This window comes from Metopolophium dirhodum, chromosome 3 (assembly GCF_019925205.1).
Source record: "Metopolophium dirhodum isolate CAU chromosome 3, ASM1992520v1, whole genome shotgun sequence".
In the NCBI taxonomy this organism is placed as follows: domain Eukaryota; kingdom Metazoa; phylum Arthropoda; class Insecta; order Hemiptera; family Aphididae; genus Metopolophium; species Metopolophium dirhodum.
Window position 1 is genome coordinate 4,903,357 of NC_083562.1, and position 15,002 is coordinate 4,918,358.

General features: G+C 28.2%; 1 protein-coding gene across 2 annotated transcripts; it reads right to left on the reverse strand.

The window, feature by feature from the left end:
- Nucleotides 1–207: 207 nt before the first annotated feature.
- Nucleotides 208–6,572, reverse strand: LOC132940293 (zinc finger protein OZF-like). Of its 2 annotated transcripts, XM_061007803.1 has the most exons (5): nucleotides 4,718–4,905; nucleotides 3,995–4,045; nucleotides 3,845–3,926; nucleotides 3,199–3,378; nucleotides 208–1,836 (listed from the first exon to the last, which is right to left on the reverse strand). In XM_061007803.1, exons 3-5 carry the CDS (start codon nucleotides 3,889–3,891, stop codon nucleotides 942–944), a joined length of 1,122 nt encoding a protein of 373 aa, XP_060863786.1. In that variant the 5' UTR covers nucleotides 3,892–3,926; nucleotides 3,995–4,045; nucleotides 4,718–4,905; the 3' UTR covers nucleotides 208–941. The 2 variants fall into 2 exon arrangements, with proteins under 2 accessions (XP_060863786.1, XP_060863787.1); XM_061007804.1 differs by lacking the exons at nucleotides 3,995–4,045; nucleotides 4,718–4,905 and adding an exon at nucleotides 6,534–6,572.
- Nucleotides 6,573–15,002: the final 8,430 nt, after the last annotated feature.

Consider the following 15,002-nt stretch of genomic DNA (forward strand, 5'->3'; position numbering starts at 1 on the left):
CACCATAGTTCGAAAATATTTTTATGCTGTATAAGCGGTCTCCTGCGTGACAGGCAAGGATACTTACCACTATAATACCAAGCACTATAAGGATCAACAGTTAGATAACTAAAATAATGATACTTTAATAATGACTAAATTGAAGAAAACTAATGATAATATGAAAATATTTTGTTTATTTATTTATTATTTATTGAAGGCTTCAAAAAGACGACAATCGTGTTCATAAATTCAATACATTCAATTTTCAACATTTTTTTTTTAAAGATTTATTTAATTATTATAGTGAGGTTTCGTCGATCCATTGTTCTAGATGTTCGCTGTAAGCCCGGTTATCTTGATAAAGTCTGTGATGAAACCCACATGAGTTCGAATAGTTTGATAGTTTTGTGGTTTGTAAGGATTGAATTCTGAATGCTTCAGGCTAGTTGCATTTTGTATGTACGATGGTAATTAAGATGATTTCGCTAAAATGTCGCTTAAGATGAGGACATTATTGTGGTTTTTGGAGAATGAGATAATTATAGCTTCGAGTACCGCGAAAGTTTCTGCAGTAGATATGCTGGAGAAAGGGACGATTTTATGGTGACTGTCATCTTCGGTATGTGTCATGATGAAGCCGGTTTCATTTGCTGTTTAAGAAGCGTCTGTATAGATGTGGAAGTAGTCTATGAATTCACTGTTTATTATTACGTAGAATGTTTGATGATATCAGACTATGAGGTGTATCTTTTTTGTTAATTTGGTATTGTAATAATTGTTTATTATTTACTATCGTAGTAACTAATGTTATATTATATTGATGATAAAGAACTCATTTTTATGTTATTTAAATTATAAAATAAACTGTAAGGCAAAAAAATTATTTTTATATGTCTTGATTGATATAAATGTGTTCGAAGAGGAAACCATTGGTAACAGATATCACGTTTATACGGTATTTATCTGTTATGTCTCATTGTATGCCGTTTTAAATTGTTTTTAAGAGAAAAAGCTCGATCACATTCATCACATTTATACGGCTTTTCGCCCGTATGTGTCCTGAAATGATTTATTAAACTTGATTTTCGAGAAAACGCTTTATCACAGTTACCACATTTATACGGCTTTTCGCCGGTATGTGTCCTTGTATGCTTTGTTAAACTTGATTTATGGGAAAACGCTTGATCACAGTTATCACATTTATACGGCTTTTCGCCGGTATGTGTCCTTGTATGCTTTGTTAAACTTGATTTCTGAGAAAACGCATTATCACAGTTATCACATTTATACGGCTTTTCGCCCGTATGTGTCATGAAATGATTTATTAAACTTGATTTCTGAGAAAACGCTTGATCACAGTTATCACATTTATACGGCTTTTCGCCGGTGTGTGTCCTTGTATGCCTTATTAAACTTGATTTCACGGGAAAAGCTCGATCACATTCATCACATTTATGCGGCTTTTCACCGGTATGTTTCCTTGCATGGATTATTAAACTTGATTTATGGGAAAACACTTGATCACAGTTATCAGATTTATATGGCTTTTCGCCGGTGTGTGTCCTTGTATGCATTGTTAAATTTGATTTCTGGGAAAACGCTTGATCACAGTTATCACATTTATACGATTTTTCACCTGTGTATGTCCTTGTACTCTTTGTTAATTTGGACGCTGTATTATTCAATGGATTTTTCCTTACGCAGTTTGATGTCAAGTCCAAATTCATACAAGTAATGAAATCTGCAGAATTGCTTTCGCTTAAAACTGTTCCTTCAAATTCAAAACAGTCAATACAATTTACTTCAGTTTTTATTTCGGTATCAATTGTGTTAATATTCTTTTCAGTTTTAGTTCTAAAAAAAAAAATTAAGTATTTTAAAAATGTTAACCTTTGTCAAATAAAGGAAAATAACTTTTAATACATAGTATGGATTTTTTAATTATGAATGAGGGTGTACCATATAACCAAATTGTTATAAGTTTTTTCAAAATATTTTATTAATTGTAAGTACATAATATGGACGAACACTTATAATTAAATAATATTAATATATAAATATATGTATTTTAAAATATGATATATAATATATTCAAATATACTTAACAATATTCATAGCATTTTTTTGTGGATGTGTACAATGATAAGTAGTCAAAATAATATTGTTCCACTACAGTTTTTTTTTTGGTGCTAAAATGAGCCTTTTTTATTTTGGAGTTGAAATTTAAAATTCCTTGTTATTATCAAATAATTGGACAAAAGAATGAAAGATAAACAGGAATTTTTTATGAATAACAGTTTTTAACAAAATCAATTTCTTATTTTAGATACTAAACGGATAGATGAATGTATTTATTTATTTATTTATTAATCTTTACGGGCTGAACCCTTTTACAAGGTTGCGGCACACATAATATAATTTAAAATATACTAGGATAGATATACAACAATATTAACTAACAATTTAAAAACGAGGAGGAGGGACAATATACGCTGTTATAAACCCATTTCATTTAGTAGTAGTATAAGAATTAAGATATGTATGTATTGTTATATATATATTTATATATATATGTGTGTGTGTATATGTATATTATATATATGTATCAGTGTACCCGTCTGATTGAGCTCGGTCATATTATATGGCATTTCGCTTCGTGGAAAGTATTCAGCTAAAAGGGTCCTGCTACCTGCACGATAAGCTATTTATTTTTTGGCCCAACGGTGAAACGGGGGTCTACTCATCCATCATGTTTGTGAAACAGCATTTAAAAATAAAGTGTCGTCAGTCGGCTTGGTCAGCTACAAACGTACACAAAGATGACGGGTGACAGAGACAGTGGGAGTAAGGGTGACAGAGTGAGCATGTGGAGATAATCGCACGCACACGGAAACAATATTTTTTAAATAACTGCAGCCTATTGTATAAAAATTAACATGTCACATTGGACACTCAACTCTGATCATCATAAATAAACTAATGGGCTGACGAACTGTCAACACTCAGTATCATTTTCGAATAAATACAATGATTTTATATTGTTGAATTCAAATTTAACATATCATCCAATACAGTGACTCGCTTGCCAACCATTTTTTTTTATTAATTTTTATTAACCATCTCTTAATTGGTTAAACATCATGTTTAAAAGAAATTGACAAAAATTAAAATTGTGTCAGCAAATTTAATATTAATTAATACTAATTTAATTCATACCCTTTTTGAAATGATCGACTATCATTGTCATGGTCTATTTCTTCAATAATTTCCTCTTTGATAATTCCATTAAATACGTCTTGTTCATCAATATTTTCCTGTTTAATAATTCCGTTACATACTTGATCGTCATGTCTATTGAGTGGGATTGAAGACAATTTGTGTATTTTATCATTATACCTAAAAAAATTGATTTTTTTATCAGTATGTTTTAATGGGTTACTTATGTATAAATCAGATACATTGCACAAATTTAATGATAAATACATAAATTAATAAAACAACTAGTTTTAAAATGTAGGTTAAAAATTAATTTATTAATGACACACTTATTACTAGGGAACGGATTTGAAGGCAATATAATCAGTAAAAAAAGCATTTAAAATGTAAAAAAAGGCATTTAATTTATAGAAAATGACAATTCATAAATATACTACAAAATAAAATAGTGAACACTTTTTAAACACTTTAAAAAGCACTTTTATGCTATTTTGTATAAATAAATAACCTTTTTCTTTAACCATGTATGCCTTAAGAATTAATAAAAAACAATATTAAAAATTAACTGACTTGAGTTATACCATTAATAAAAGAAAGGCATTTGCCTTCAAATCCGAACCCAACTAATTACAATGTTTTTGCTCACTTGGAATTTATCCCGCAATCATCAGTATTTATTCCTAATGGTTCCATATTACGTCCTCTATTGTTTGTTTTTCAATTAAATACTGTGAACATGAACCATAACAATATTAGGTACCTTATATTATCAAACCTTTCAATTGCTATGACCAACTTGTAAGAAGGGTATTTGTACATATTCTTTTTCTAAAAATTTTTATTTGGACTGCCACAAATAAAAGGAAAACACTGATATGTATTTAATATTGAATATCGAGTCAGTATTTGGTGTTTTAATATATTTTTTAAATACATTTTCATCGTGTTTGTACAATTATCTAATTACCAAGGACAAATTTATAACAGCAATAAAGTATATTATGAAGAATAAGTTATAACAAAAAAAATAGTATTTACTTAAAAGTATTTAAGTCATTACTCAAATACTCTTATATTAAAGTATTTAAAATACCACCCAAATACTATAAATAATAAAGTATTTGAGTAATACTCTAATACTTTTGAAAAAAATTTGAAATAGGTACAAAAAATAATAATTTGTGAAATAATTTGTTATAACAAAAGTTTGTTTATTGCTTTTTAAAAACTTGTTCCGTTCAACAATTAAAATTCTTATCAGACATGTTAGTTGTACCGCAACTGTGAACTTTTCTCTACAGAGTTATACAATAATTTAAAGCTATATGTATTTGGATATCTCATAATATTGGATAATGATAATTATTGATAACAATTTTCTTGGTAAATAGGTAGGTAGTAGGTACTTATAATTAGGAATAATAATTTTGTATAGTTAAATTATTATAAACTATAAACTATTAAGTATAATAGCCTTTAAGCAGAAGCTTTTTACATATATATTTTGTTATTGACTTACGCTAATAGTGAAACTGACTACAGATGTATCTTTACAATCTTCGTCAACAATATAAGGTCTTCTGGAGAAAAAACATCAAATCAACGAAAACCGATACCAAATTGTCTGTAAGGCATAATTAATGATAAATATATAATATTATATTGTTATAATGTTAAAGCAAAAGGTTATGATGAAAGAAGAAGTAAGAAGGCTATGTAAGATTGTCAGTGTTGTAAAATTTTTGAGTAAAAGTAAAAGTATGTCAAATACATTTTTCTGTACTGAATACTTTTTTAAATACTATTTATTTTGAAGTATTTAAACCGTTAAATTGTGAAATTTTTAATTTGTGAAATAATTTGTTATAACAAAAGTTTGTTTATTGCTTTTTAAAAACATGATTCGTTCAACAATTAAAATTCTTATCAGACATGTTAGTTGTACCGCAACTATGAACTTTTCTCTACAGAGTTATACAATAATTTAAAGCTATAATATGTATTTAGATATCTCATAATATTGGATAATGATAATTATTGATAACAATTTTCTTGGTAAATAGGTAGGTAGTAGGTACTTATAATTAGTAATAATAATTTTGTATAATTAAATTATTATAAACTATAAACTATTAAGTATAATAGCCTTTAAGCAAAGCTTTTTACATATATATTTGGTTATTGACTTACGCTAATAGTGAAACTGACTACAGTTGTATCTTTACAATCTTCGTCAACAATAAAATGTCTTCTGGAGAAAAAACATCAAATCAACGAAAACCGATACCAAATTGTCTGTAAGGCATAATTAATGATAAATATATAATATTATATTGTTATAATGTTAAAGCAAAAGGTTATGATGAAAGAAGAAGTAAGAAGGCTATGTAAGATTGTCAGTGTTGTAAAATATTTGAGTAAAAGTAAAAGTATGTCAAATACATTTTTCTGTACTGAATACTTTTTAAATACTATTTATTTTGAAGTATTTAAACCGTTTAATACTTTTTTATTCTTTTGATTCTTAATTTATTTCTATTTATAATTTCTTGTTTAATAAAAAAGCCTATGACGTCATGGTTAAGCTTCAGCTTTATTACAATATTATATTATATATTTATCATTTATGGACAATTCAATATCGGTTTTCATTGAAATATGACTTAATTAAAAGTTTTTTTTCTCCATGAAACAGTTTATGTTGATGACAATTGAAACGGTACATTGGTACCAGTATTAGCTTATTAAGTCAACATCAAAATATAAATGCAAAAAGCTTCTTCTTACCAGCTTATTATACTTTGTAATTATTTAACTCTTTAAAAAATTTATCGTTTATCATCGACAACAATATGGGATATTCAAATATTTTAATATAGCTATAAATTAATATAACTCTCTGTAGATTAAAGTTCATTGTTGTGGTGCATTGGTGCAACTATGTTCTTAAAATGCAATAAAATTTTTTTTGACAATGACAAATTATTTTAGAACTAAAAAGAATTTTTTTTTTTTTTGTATATGAAGATTATTTCAAATACTTCTATATTTATAGTATTTGGATTGTATTTTAAAATATTTTAGTAATTACATAAATACTTTTTAAAAATATTTTTTGCAACACTAACGATTGTGTTATAATTTTACAGTTGAATAAAACGGATAATTTTACAAAAGATATGAATAAATATGTTTCATTTTATACCTAGGTACATAGAAGACATTGAGTTTGTCATTATTATATAATGAGGTTCCATATTCAATTTTAATTTACCTACTATTAACTAAATAATAATAAAGAGATACATTTATTACAAAATAATGTAGATACTTACACAGTAAATGGTTACACTTATACAGGTGCTCATTCACGCTGGATAATTTATTAGTTGATAGTATTACCAATGATAATTTAGCATTATAATATTTACCGTCATCCGCACCTACGCTAATTATTATGGAAGAATAAAAATATGACAAAAATTAGTAAAATTATTTTTATTCATTAAGAAAATTTTTGTTGTTTGGTGAAAGTATTCTATATTTCTATCCACGCATTAACCTATAAACTTAGTTATAAACTTGGTACATGATAGGGTGGTCATTCGTCCAGGATTTCCCGGGAAATTACCCGGCTTAGGATGCCATGTCCAGGCATCCCGGACGAAGTCCTCGGGACCCAGGTTTGTACCGGTTTTGGACTTTTGCATATTAATGTCCCGGAAATTAAAATTGGTATTTTTTTGCTTACTCTGTTATCGACTTTATTTTGAACAAATCCTAATCGTAAATTATTTCGATAATGAACGTCGGAATGTACGACAATCACAGTTATAATCGTTTTCTAAATTTAGTCAACCTACTACCTTTAACTACATTATTTTTTTATCTTGAAAAAACCTTATTTTAATTACGATACGGTTACAAGATTTGAGTCCTAAGATATTGGTCGACTCTTTTCAAAACGTCAATGCTCAATATATGAAATAAATACAAAGTATGCTTTTACTGTTCAATCACTATATTCAAGGGGAAAAAATTTCGGCATTTGAATTAATTGATATATTAAATAGTTTATTAAATAACTTAAAAAACAGAAAGAATGAAGATTATATTAATACTGAAGTGGAGATAATGATTGATTTTAATGAAGAAGAGGGTTATTTAGTCAAAAAAGAATTTGATATAAATTGTCAAAAGTTTTACGATTTATGTATATCGTACTAAACAAACAAAAATACAATGGAGTAACATGGAATAATGCTAAAAATACAATAATGATGTTATCAAAATAATTTGAAGTTAATGAAGATGAATACTTTGATGAGCGATCAACAAAAATGGGTACAAATATTAAATTTATTTGAAGAAAAAGATGAAAATGTATCAAATCTTGCAATGGTTGTAGAGTTTGCATTTTGTTTACCGAGGTCAAACGCATCAATAGGGCGAGTATTTTCTTTAATGACAACTACTTGGACTGACGTTCGAAATCAAATGGATACTAAAACAATAGAATGTTGTCTGGTAACAAAAAAATATGGCTTGAGTTGCATTGAATTTTACAATGAAATAATAAAAAATCCTACATTACTGAAGAAAGTACATAGCACTGAAAAATATAAGGTCTCCATGGACGACAAAAATAAAGAAAAATAATAAATCAGTAAAATCTACCTAGATTAGTATATTTATCTTAACGGCTGGAAATTGTATTAATATATTTATTTAAATTTTAAATGCTAATAAAATAAAGATGGCCTATCTAATTGATTCATTTGAATATTATTTATATCTAAAAGTTATATACAAATACCTATGTAATTATACACTTACTAGATAATTACCTAATTTTCATGAATTTTGGTGTCCCGGATTTCTAAACACTAACTAAATTTCAATGACAAAAAACGAAATAATTAAAAAAATAAAATAGGAACACACATTAGCAAACCGCTTACTAAAAGAACATTTTCTTCGTTATTTTGAGGTTATAAATTAAAATTGTTTACTACTAACCACGGTCTTGGAAGATAAGGTCGGACAACTATACATTATCAGCATTCCGCTTAGTGAGGCAAATCAATTTCAAAATTTGGCCGCTGTACAATTGAGCGCTGCCCCGCAGACTTTTTTTGAGGTTATGGCATTATAGTATTATACAAGATTAAAATAACCTTCGACCATATAAACTAGCTAGTTTATTATAAATCAACTAGTTTATATGTTCGGAGAAAATAATATAATAATATAGTTCATAAAAATAACCCCGAATGCCATATAAATATTGTTCTTAACCTCAAAATAACTCTAACCGGCAGCGCTTTTGCGGCAATTTGGGAAATGTTTTTGCCTCATTAAGCGGAAATATAGCAATTGGCAGGAGGGTGGGAAGTTGTCCAACTTTCTCTTCTAAGACCGTGCTATTTACCATACAGTTAATAAAAACGGTTTATATCACTAGACTAGAAAAACAGACTGTTAATATCACTATCATGGATGAAAAATATCATATTAGTTTGACTTGAAATAAACAACAAATTACATTATCACAATATCACTGGCCGCCGAATTTCAATTATTATATCAACATATTGAACTTAAATAAACAATCTTACATATAATCTTACATTCATTATTTGAACATTTAACAATGGAAATAAATCATTATACGTTAATTTTTATGTTCAATGTCATTAAAATTGAAATATTTATCTCGTATACATATTTCTGAAGTTATATATTGTGAAATTCAAAACAAATTACTGCCTACCATAGGTACCAATTTAATGCATATCTAATATGCACAGACAATTAATGCTTATGACTGAATTGTTGTATTCAAGCTGATTTATTTTGTTCTAAGTACATATTAATATGATATATATTTATTTGGTATAATCGTCCAGATAAAATTTTTTTTAAACTTAATTGAGTTTTATATTGTACCAAAGTATTGTGTATTATTTATAACATATTAAGATATCGATTCTGTAAATTGTCGTATTGTTAGTCTCTCGCTTCATTAACAAAAAACATTTATATTTCTAACATAATAAGTAATAACTAATTAAATTACATTAAACTATTAATGTAATTGATATACCTTTATACTAATATAATAATGTATAATATGTTTAATTATGTAACACAGGTAGTCAATCACTAATGATGAATATATAATAATATAATATTTTGTATTATTAATATATAGTATATGTCTAAACAGTACTTTATGATAGACAACTATGACTATAATATGTTAATTTGTTAACTGTATAACACTCTTGGTTAATTCAATAATAATTGTCTTCACACACCACGTTTACTTAATTGTAATTTATATTTTTACATTAATTAAGGTCAACATCTCAAAAAAGTAATAATATTTTGGTATGTAATAAATAATAATGTATGTAACATTTTATATGTTATAAGATTTTTGTGTAACACCGCCATATAATAAAACAGTATTTATATAAGTTTTTATATTGCTTAATATATTAATCAATGCATATATGTATAGCACAAAATTTTATGAAAGTAATAAATACAATTTTACAAAATTTCAGAACACCACTGATATAGGCTATTATTATTATTATTATTATATCTAAATTTAAGCCATTTCTTGTAAATCTATAAATTAAATACTAGCTGATCCCGGGCCCTTCGTTGGCCATTAAATGTATCAACTCTATATGACTCAACCTATTCAGTGTATGGTGTTTTAATTGAGTAGGTAGTCCATGTTATAAATTGATATCCTAGTTTTTCTAGAACTTGGAAACCCTCTTTTGCTGACTATAAGAAACAAAAAAATACATTTAATTGTAATTCTTGTAAACATATATTTTTTAGTAACTGTAACATAGCTATTGAAAATTAAGAGTTATTTATATATGTGTTTAGTTATATTGTATAATGTATTATGTGCCAAGATGAGGTACCTAATTTCTGATCCATAGACTTTAACGATACTGGATGAAACTTTGAAATATGATCTTTAATAAATGGATGTTATAATAAGATATTAAATGTTTATTAAAATACAACTTGGAACAGGTTGGGTTCTAGGTATTAGGCTTAAATCATAATATCAGTTCAAGTTCAGATACATAATTTGGAGGCAATTGATTAACAAAGATTTTAGGTACAATAAATTATGCATGATGTACTTACAGTATCAGTTAAAGAAAAAAATATAAGTATTAAGTAAGTATTGTAGGTACCTATTTTAGATTCTGATTGGAGCGATGATTGTATTAATTTTACATTAATGTGTTTTTAATTATTTTATTTTAATGTTGTGTCATTACATTTTGGTACAGTTAAAATGCTTAACAGCTTTTCTACTTCATCATTTCTGGTATTGAAAAGAATCTAATTAGTACTTTGGAGGGTCAAAAGTAAAAAATTTCCAGACATTTTCAAAACATTAACAATTAAGGAAAAACTAAGATTTTTCAGCAAATCCAGTTTAAGAAAAATTCAATTTTGTTTTTTGGTGTAACTCTAAAAAATAAACTTCAATACATTAAAATGTTTAAAATATTTTGGATTTTTTTTAAACTATTTAATATTTAAAAACATAAGGGAATTCGTTCATAATATAAAATCAAATCTATGGAAGGTTATGGTACTTACAATCTATAAGTATAGTACCTACAAAGTTATAATTTGGAATCATATTATATATCATCATTAATAGGGTTCAGATTTGAAGGCAAATGTCTTTCTTTTATTAATCATAATAGAAAAATATTTTTATACAAAAATGTGTTTCATTTAATTTCTTAGACGATGTATGCATTATTTTTTTTGCTTTATTTTGCACTTTTACTTATAAATGTCTTTTTAAGATTAAGATATTTTCGTAATACGTAGATTTTCCTTTTCCATTTATAAAATATTTTAAGCCTGAACTGTAACCGTTTTTCTGAAGACAGCTTGTCAAAATACATCGTCAATTTTTTTATTATTACAAACTAGTTTATTTTGCATTAAATTAACTGGTGTAATTCAAGTAAGTTAATTTTTAAAATTGTTTTCAATTAATTCTTAGGACAAACCTGGTTAACGAAAAAGGTAATCTATTTATACAAAATAGCATAAACTTAAACGTGTGTGCATTTGAAAGTGTTTGATAAATGTCAACTATTTTATTTTGTAGTATATTTATGAATTGCTTTTTATATAAATTAAATGCCTTTTTTCGCCTTAATGTATCAATAATATTCTATCCTCTGGTAATATTGATATATTTTATACATCATTATAGGCATGTACCTAAGTATATACATAATTAGTATATGTAATTCATTATTTACATAATTTTATACTTGATAACTTTGGAAATTATTATCTCAAAATTTTCTTTTTATCATTTGTTTTTATGACGCACCCTAAATTGATCGATGCCCTTGAGCACTTATATCCTATGCTCCCCCCTCCCCCCATAGGATTACTATGAATACCTATATTGTAAATAAAAAATTTAGTATTAAGATGTACAACCTTTTTTTCCTAAATTAAATATTATGTTTTCAATTTTCACATAATTGCACACTTCAATAGAATTTTATTTAGTATTTTGTGTCATAAAGTTACAAGCCATATACCAAAATGATTCACATCTAATTGTCGGAACACTGAATTCCCAAACTTGTTATGTGTTCTTTGAAATTTAAATAGGTATGTTCAGATGCTCCGTGCTATTAAAATTGGATACTGGTTCCGCAATATATTACCTACAAATTAAAAGTTTTCTGTCTCTGACCCACACGCTACACGCAACATAGCAAATTTATGTTTGGCAAAACCAACCATGTGTTGTTAGGTACTTTTAATTTTAGGCCGATGCTAGAGCCCGGCATTAGAGTGAATCACCTATTATCAAGTTTTAACTTCTACCACGTTAAGATACTCAGAACTTTGCCTGCGTGTCTTTGGATTAAATAGTAATAAATATTAATAAATATTAATGAACAATAGTTCAGAGGAAAATATTAACGAATTCGAAACGATAGCTAGAGAAACGTTAGATAGAATAATAGAAATAAACGAAAACGAGAATAATTTAGAAATTGACGTAAACAATACTGATAGCGAAATAATTGACAACATAGAAATACATAATTTAGACGAAGAATTAGACACATTTAACGAAGAAATAATTAACGAATGTATAGAAATCAAACCAATAAGTAGTGATATATTAAATAAAAGTTTACGATTAATAAACCTAGAGGAGTTTGTAAATAGTCCTGCTTCTAGCGCAATTCGCCAAGGTATACGAAATAATAGAAATAATATTCACACCGAATATATACAACCGAAAAGAACAGTCAACGCTAAGAAAGCGACACCGATACGAAACCGATAAGTGCGTTAGACGCAATAAAATTAATTCCTAACTATTCAGTTCAGGACAATCCGAAATATATCAATTTTTAAATGCATGCGGAGTAATTATAAATACGGTAGACTCAGAACAGCACCCTTTCATGTTAAAAATGATAGCAGCTACTAAACTATCAGACAGAGCTTTTAACGTAATCAGATTAAGGAAATTATTGAATGGGGCGATATGAAGAAATATAGTTAGACGCGTTCGAAGTAAAAACAAAAAATCCTACTACTCTCGAACATGTATACCGTATTTCTGTGAACAACTTTTAATGACCAATCTGGCCTTCAATTTATCTATATTGCCGTCAGTTTTATATTTGGTTTTGAATACCCATGCATTACGTAATGCAACCTTGCCCTGAGGAAAATTAACTAGTGACCCGGTCTTGTTTTCGTGTAATGACGTTATTTCCTCGTGCATAGCGTTTTCCCATTCGTTTTTATGTGGTTTAGTAATCGCTTCGTTACGATTTAGTGGCTGGTTGCAATTGGCGATGAACGACGACACATTATACCTGATCGGCGCTTTTAATGTTTTCTGATCCCGCAATACCATGCCATTCCTGTTGTCGACCATCGTCGATTCGACCTTGATTAGATCATCCTTGATCTGAGTCGGTGTATCTGTGAATTCTAATTCGTCTACAATTATATTTTCAAATTTATTACTTTCGTTTTCGAATATAATGTCTCTAGACACTGAAATTGTATTTGTTTTCGAATAATACACACGATAACCTTTCGTCTTATTTGAATAGCCAACGAATATTCCTTTTTCACTCTTTGGATCCCAATTCTTACGTTTTTGTTTTGGTATATGTGTATATACGACAGTACCAAAAACTCGTAAATGTTTAATATCTGGCATGACCTTATAATATAACTCGTATGGTGAGTTATATTTAACTAAACTGGATACTGTTCGATTAAGTGTTAAAACCGCCGTGTTTACATCCTCTGCCCAAAGTGAGACATTCAGATTTTTGGCACAAATCATTGTCCTCGCTGATTCTACGATTGTACGATTTTCTTGTTCGGCTTTTCTATTCTGCTCCGGCGTATATGGAACTGTAGTATGGTGTCGTATGCCGTATTTTTGCAATATACCTGTAATTTCTTTATTAACGAATTCTAACCCATTATCCGTTCTTAATATTTGACCTTAGAACCTGTTTCTGTTTCAACACTTTTTATAAATGTTTCTAAAATATTTTTTACTTCATATTTATTTTTAATAAAATATACCGTCCTGTAATGCGAGTAGTCGTCCTTGAATAATAAGAAGTATTTCGAACCACCTATGGAGTTAATCTCCATCGGCCCACATAAGTCTGCGGGAATCAAATCATTTTCATTGAAATATTCTGTATTACTCTTACTAAAAGTTTTACGACTTTGTTTACCTATTATACAACTGCTGCACATGAACTCGTCGTGTTTCGCCAAACAACTTTTCACGTAAGTACTGTATATTCTGGTGTGCTAACCGCTCGTGCCATACGGACAACCTGTTTTCGACTGCTATCGTCATGTAGCTGTTCCGGTTTGTCGGCATTTCCACCTTGATTTGCAATTCAAACAACCTTCCGCAACGCTTACCTGCGCATACAGGTTTTCCTTTTTTCGTGAACATACACGTTTTATTATCCGACGTTAATTCTAAACCTTTATCTAACGCCGCCCCGCACGAGAATAAATTAAATTTTAAACCCGGCACGTGCAATACATTTGCCATGTATTTTTTATTCCAATAACCGTTTACGTATGATAATATATTAATATATACCTGTTGCAAACAGATTTGTCCCATCGCCTATTGTGATTTGTTGCGTGTTATCTAATGGTTCATAACTTGAAAACCACTCTCGATTCGTGCTCATATGATCTGACGCTCCTGAGCCTAATACCCACACATCTGTTGTAGTATTATTTATCATGGACTCGCTTACAGTTAATGCATTTAAATTTGTAATTGTATTACCGGTTTTGCCACCGTTCGTACTAAGTAGGTAATTCCTACAATCTCGTTTATAATGCTCGATTTTACCACAGTAATAACATTTAACATTACTTTTATTTGTAAATTCTTTTTTACCTTTGCCATAACTGTCGTTTCTTCCATGAGATCTGTTTTGAAATTTGGCTGGAAATGCACCCGATTTCTCTTGTTCACCAATTTCTCCTTTGATCTGGATCATCCACGATTCTTCGATCAACAACCGACTAGTTAAATTATTTATTGTTTTACTTCCCGCTGGGATAGAATCCCAAGCACTGTAAAAATGATTATATTCTTTTGGTAATATAATTAAGATTTTTTTCATAACCATGTTATCCGTAACTTGTTCACCCGCTACGCTCAGTTTCCTTCCTAAATTGACCAATTTAGAAAT

Coding starts and splice junctions, on each gene's coding strand:
- LOC132940293 (XM_061007804.1), bottom strand. CDS start 3,891: ATGGAACCATTAGGAATAAATACTGATGATTGCGGGATAAATTCCAA. Junction 3,379..3,844: donor GATTGCGGGATAAATTCCAA/GTGAGCAAAAAC, acceptor CAATTTTTTTAG/GTATAATGATAAAATACACA. Junction 1,837..3,198: donor AGTCGATCATTTCAAAAAGG/GTATGAATTAAA, acceptor TTTTTTTTTTAG/AACTAAAACTGAAAAGAATA.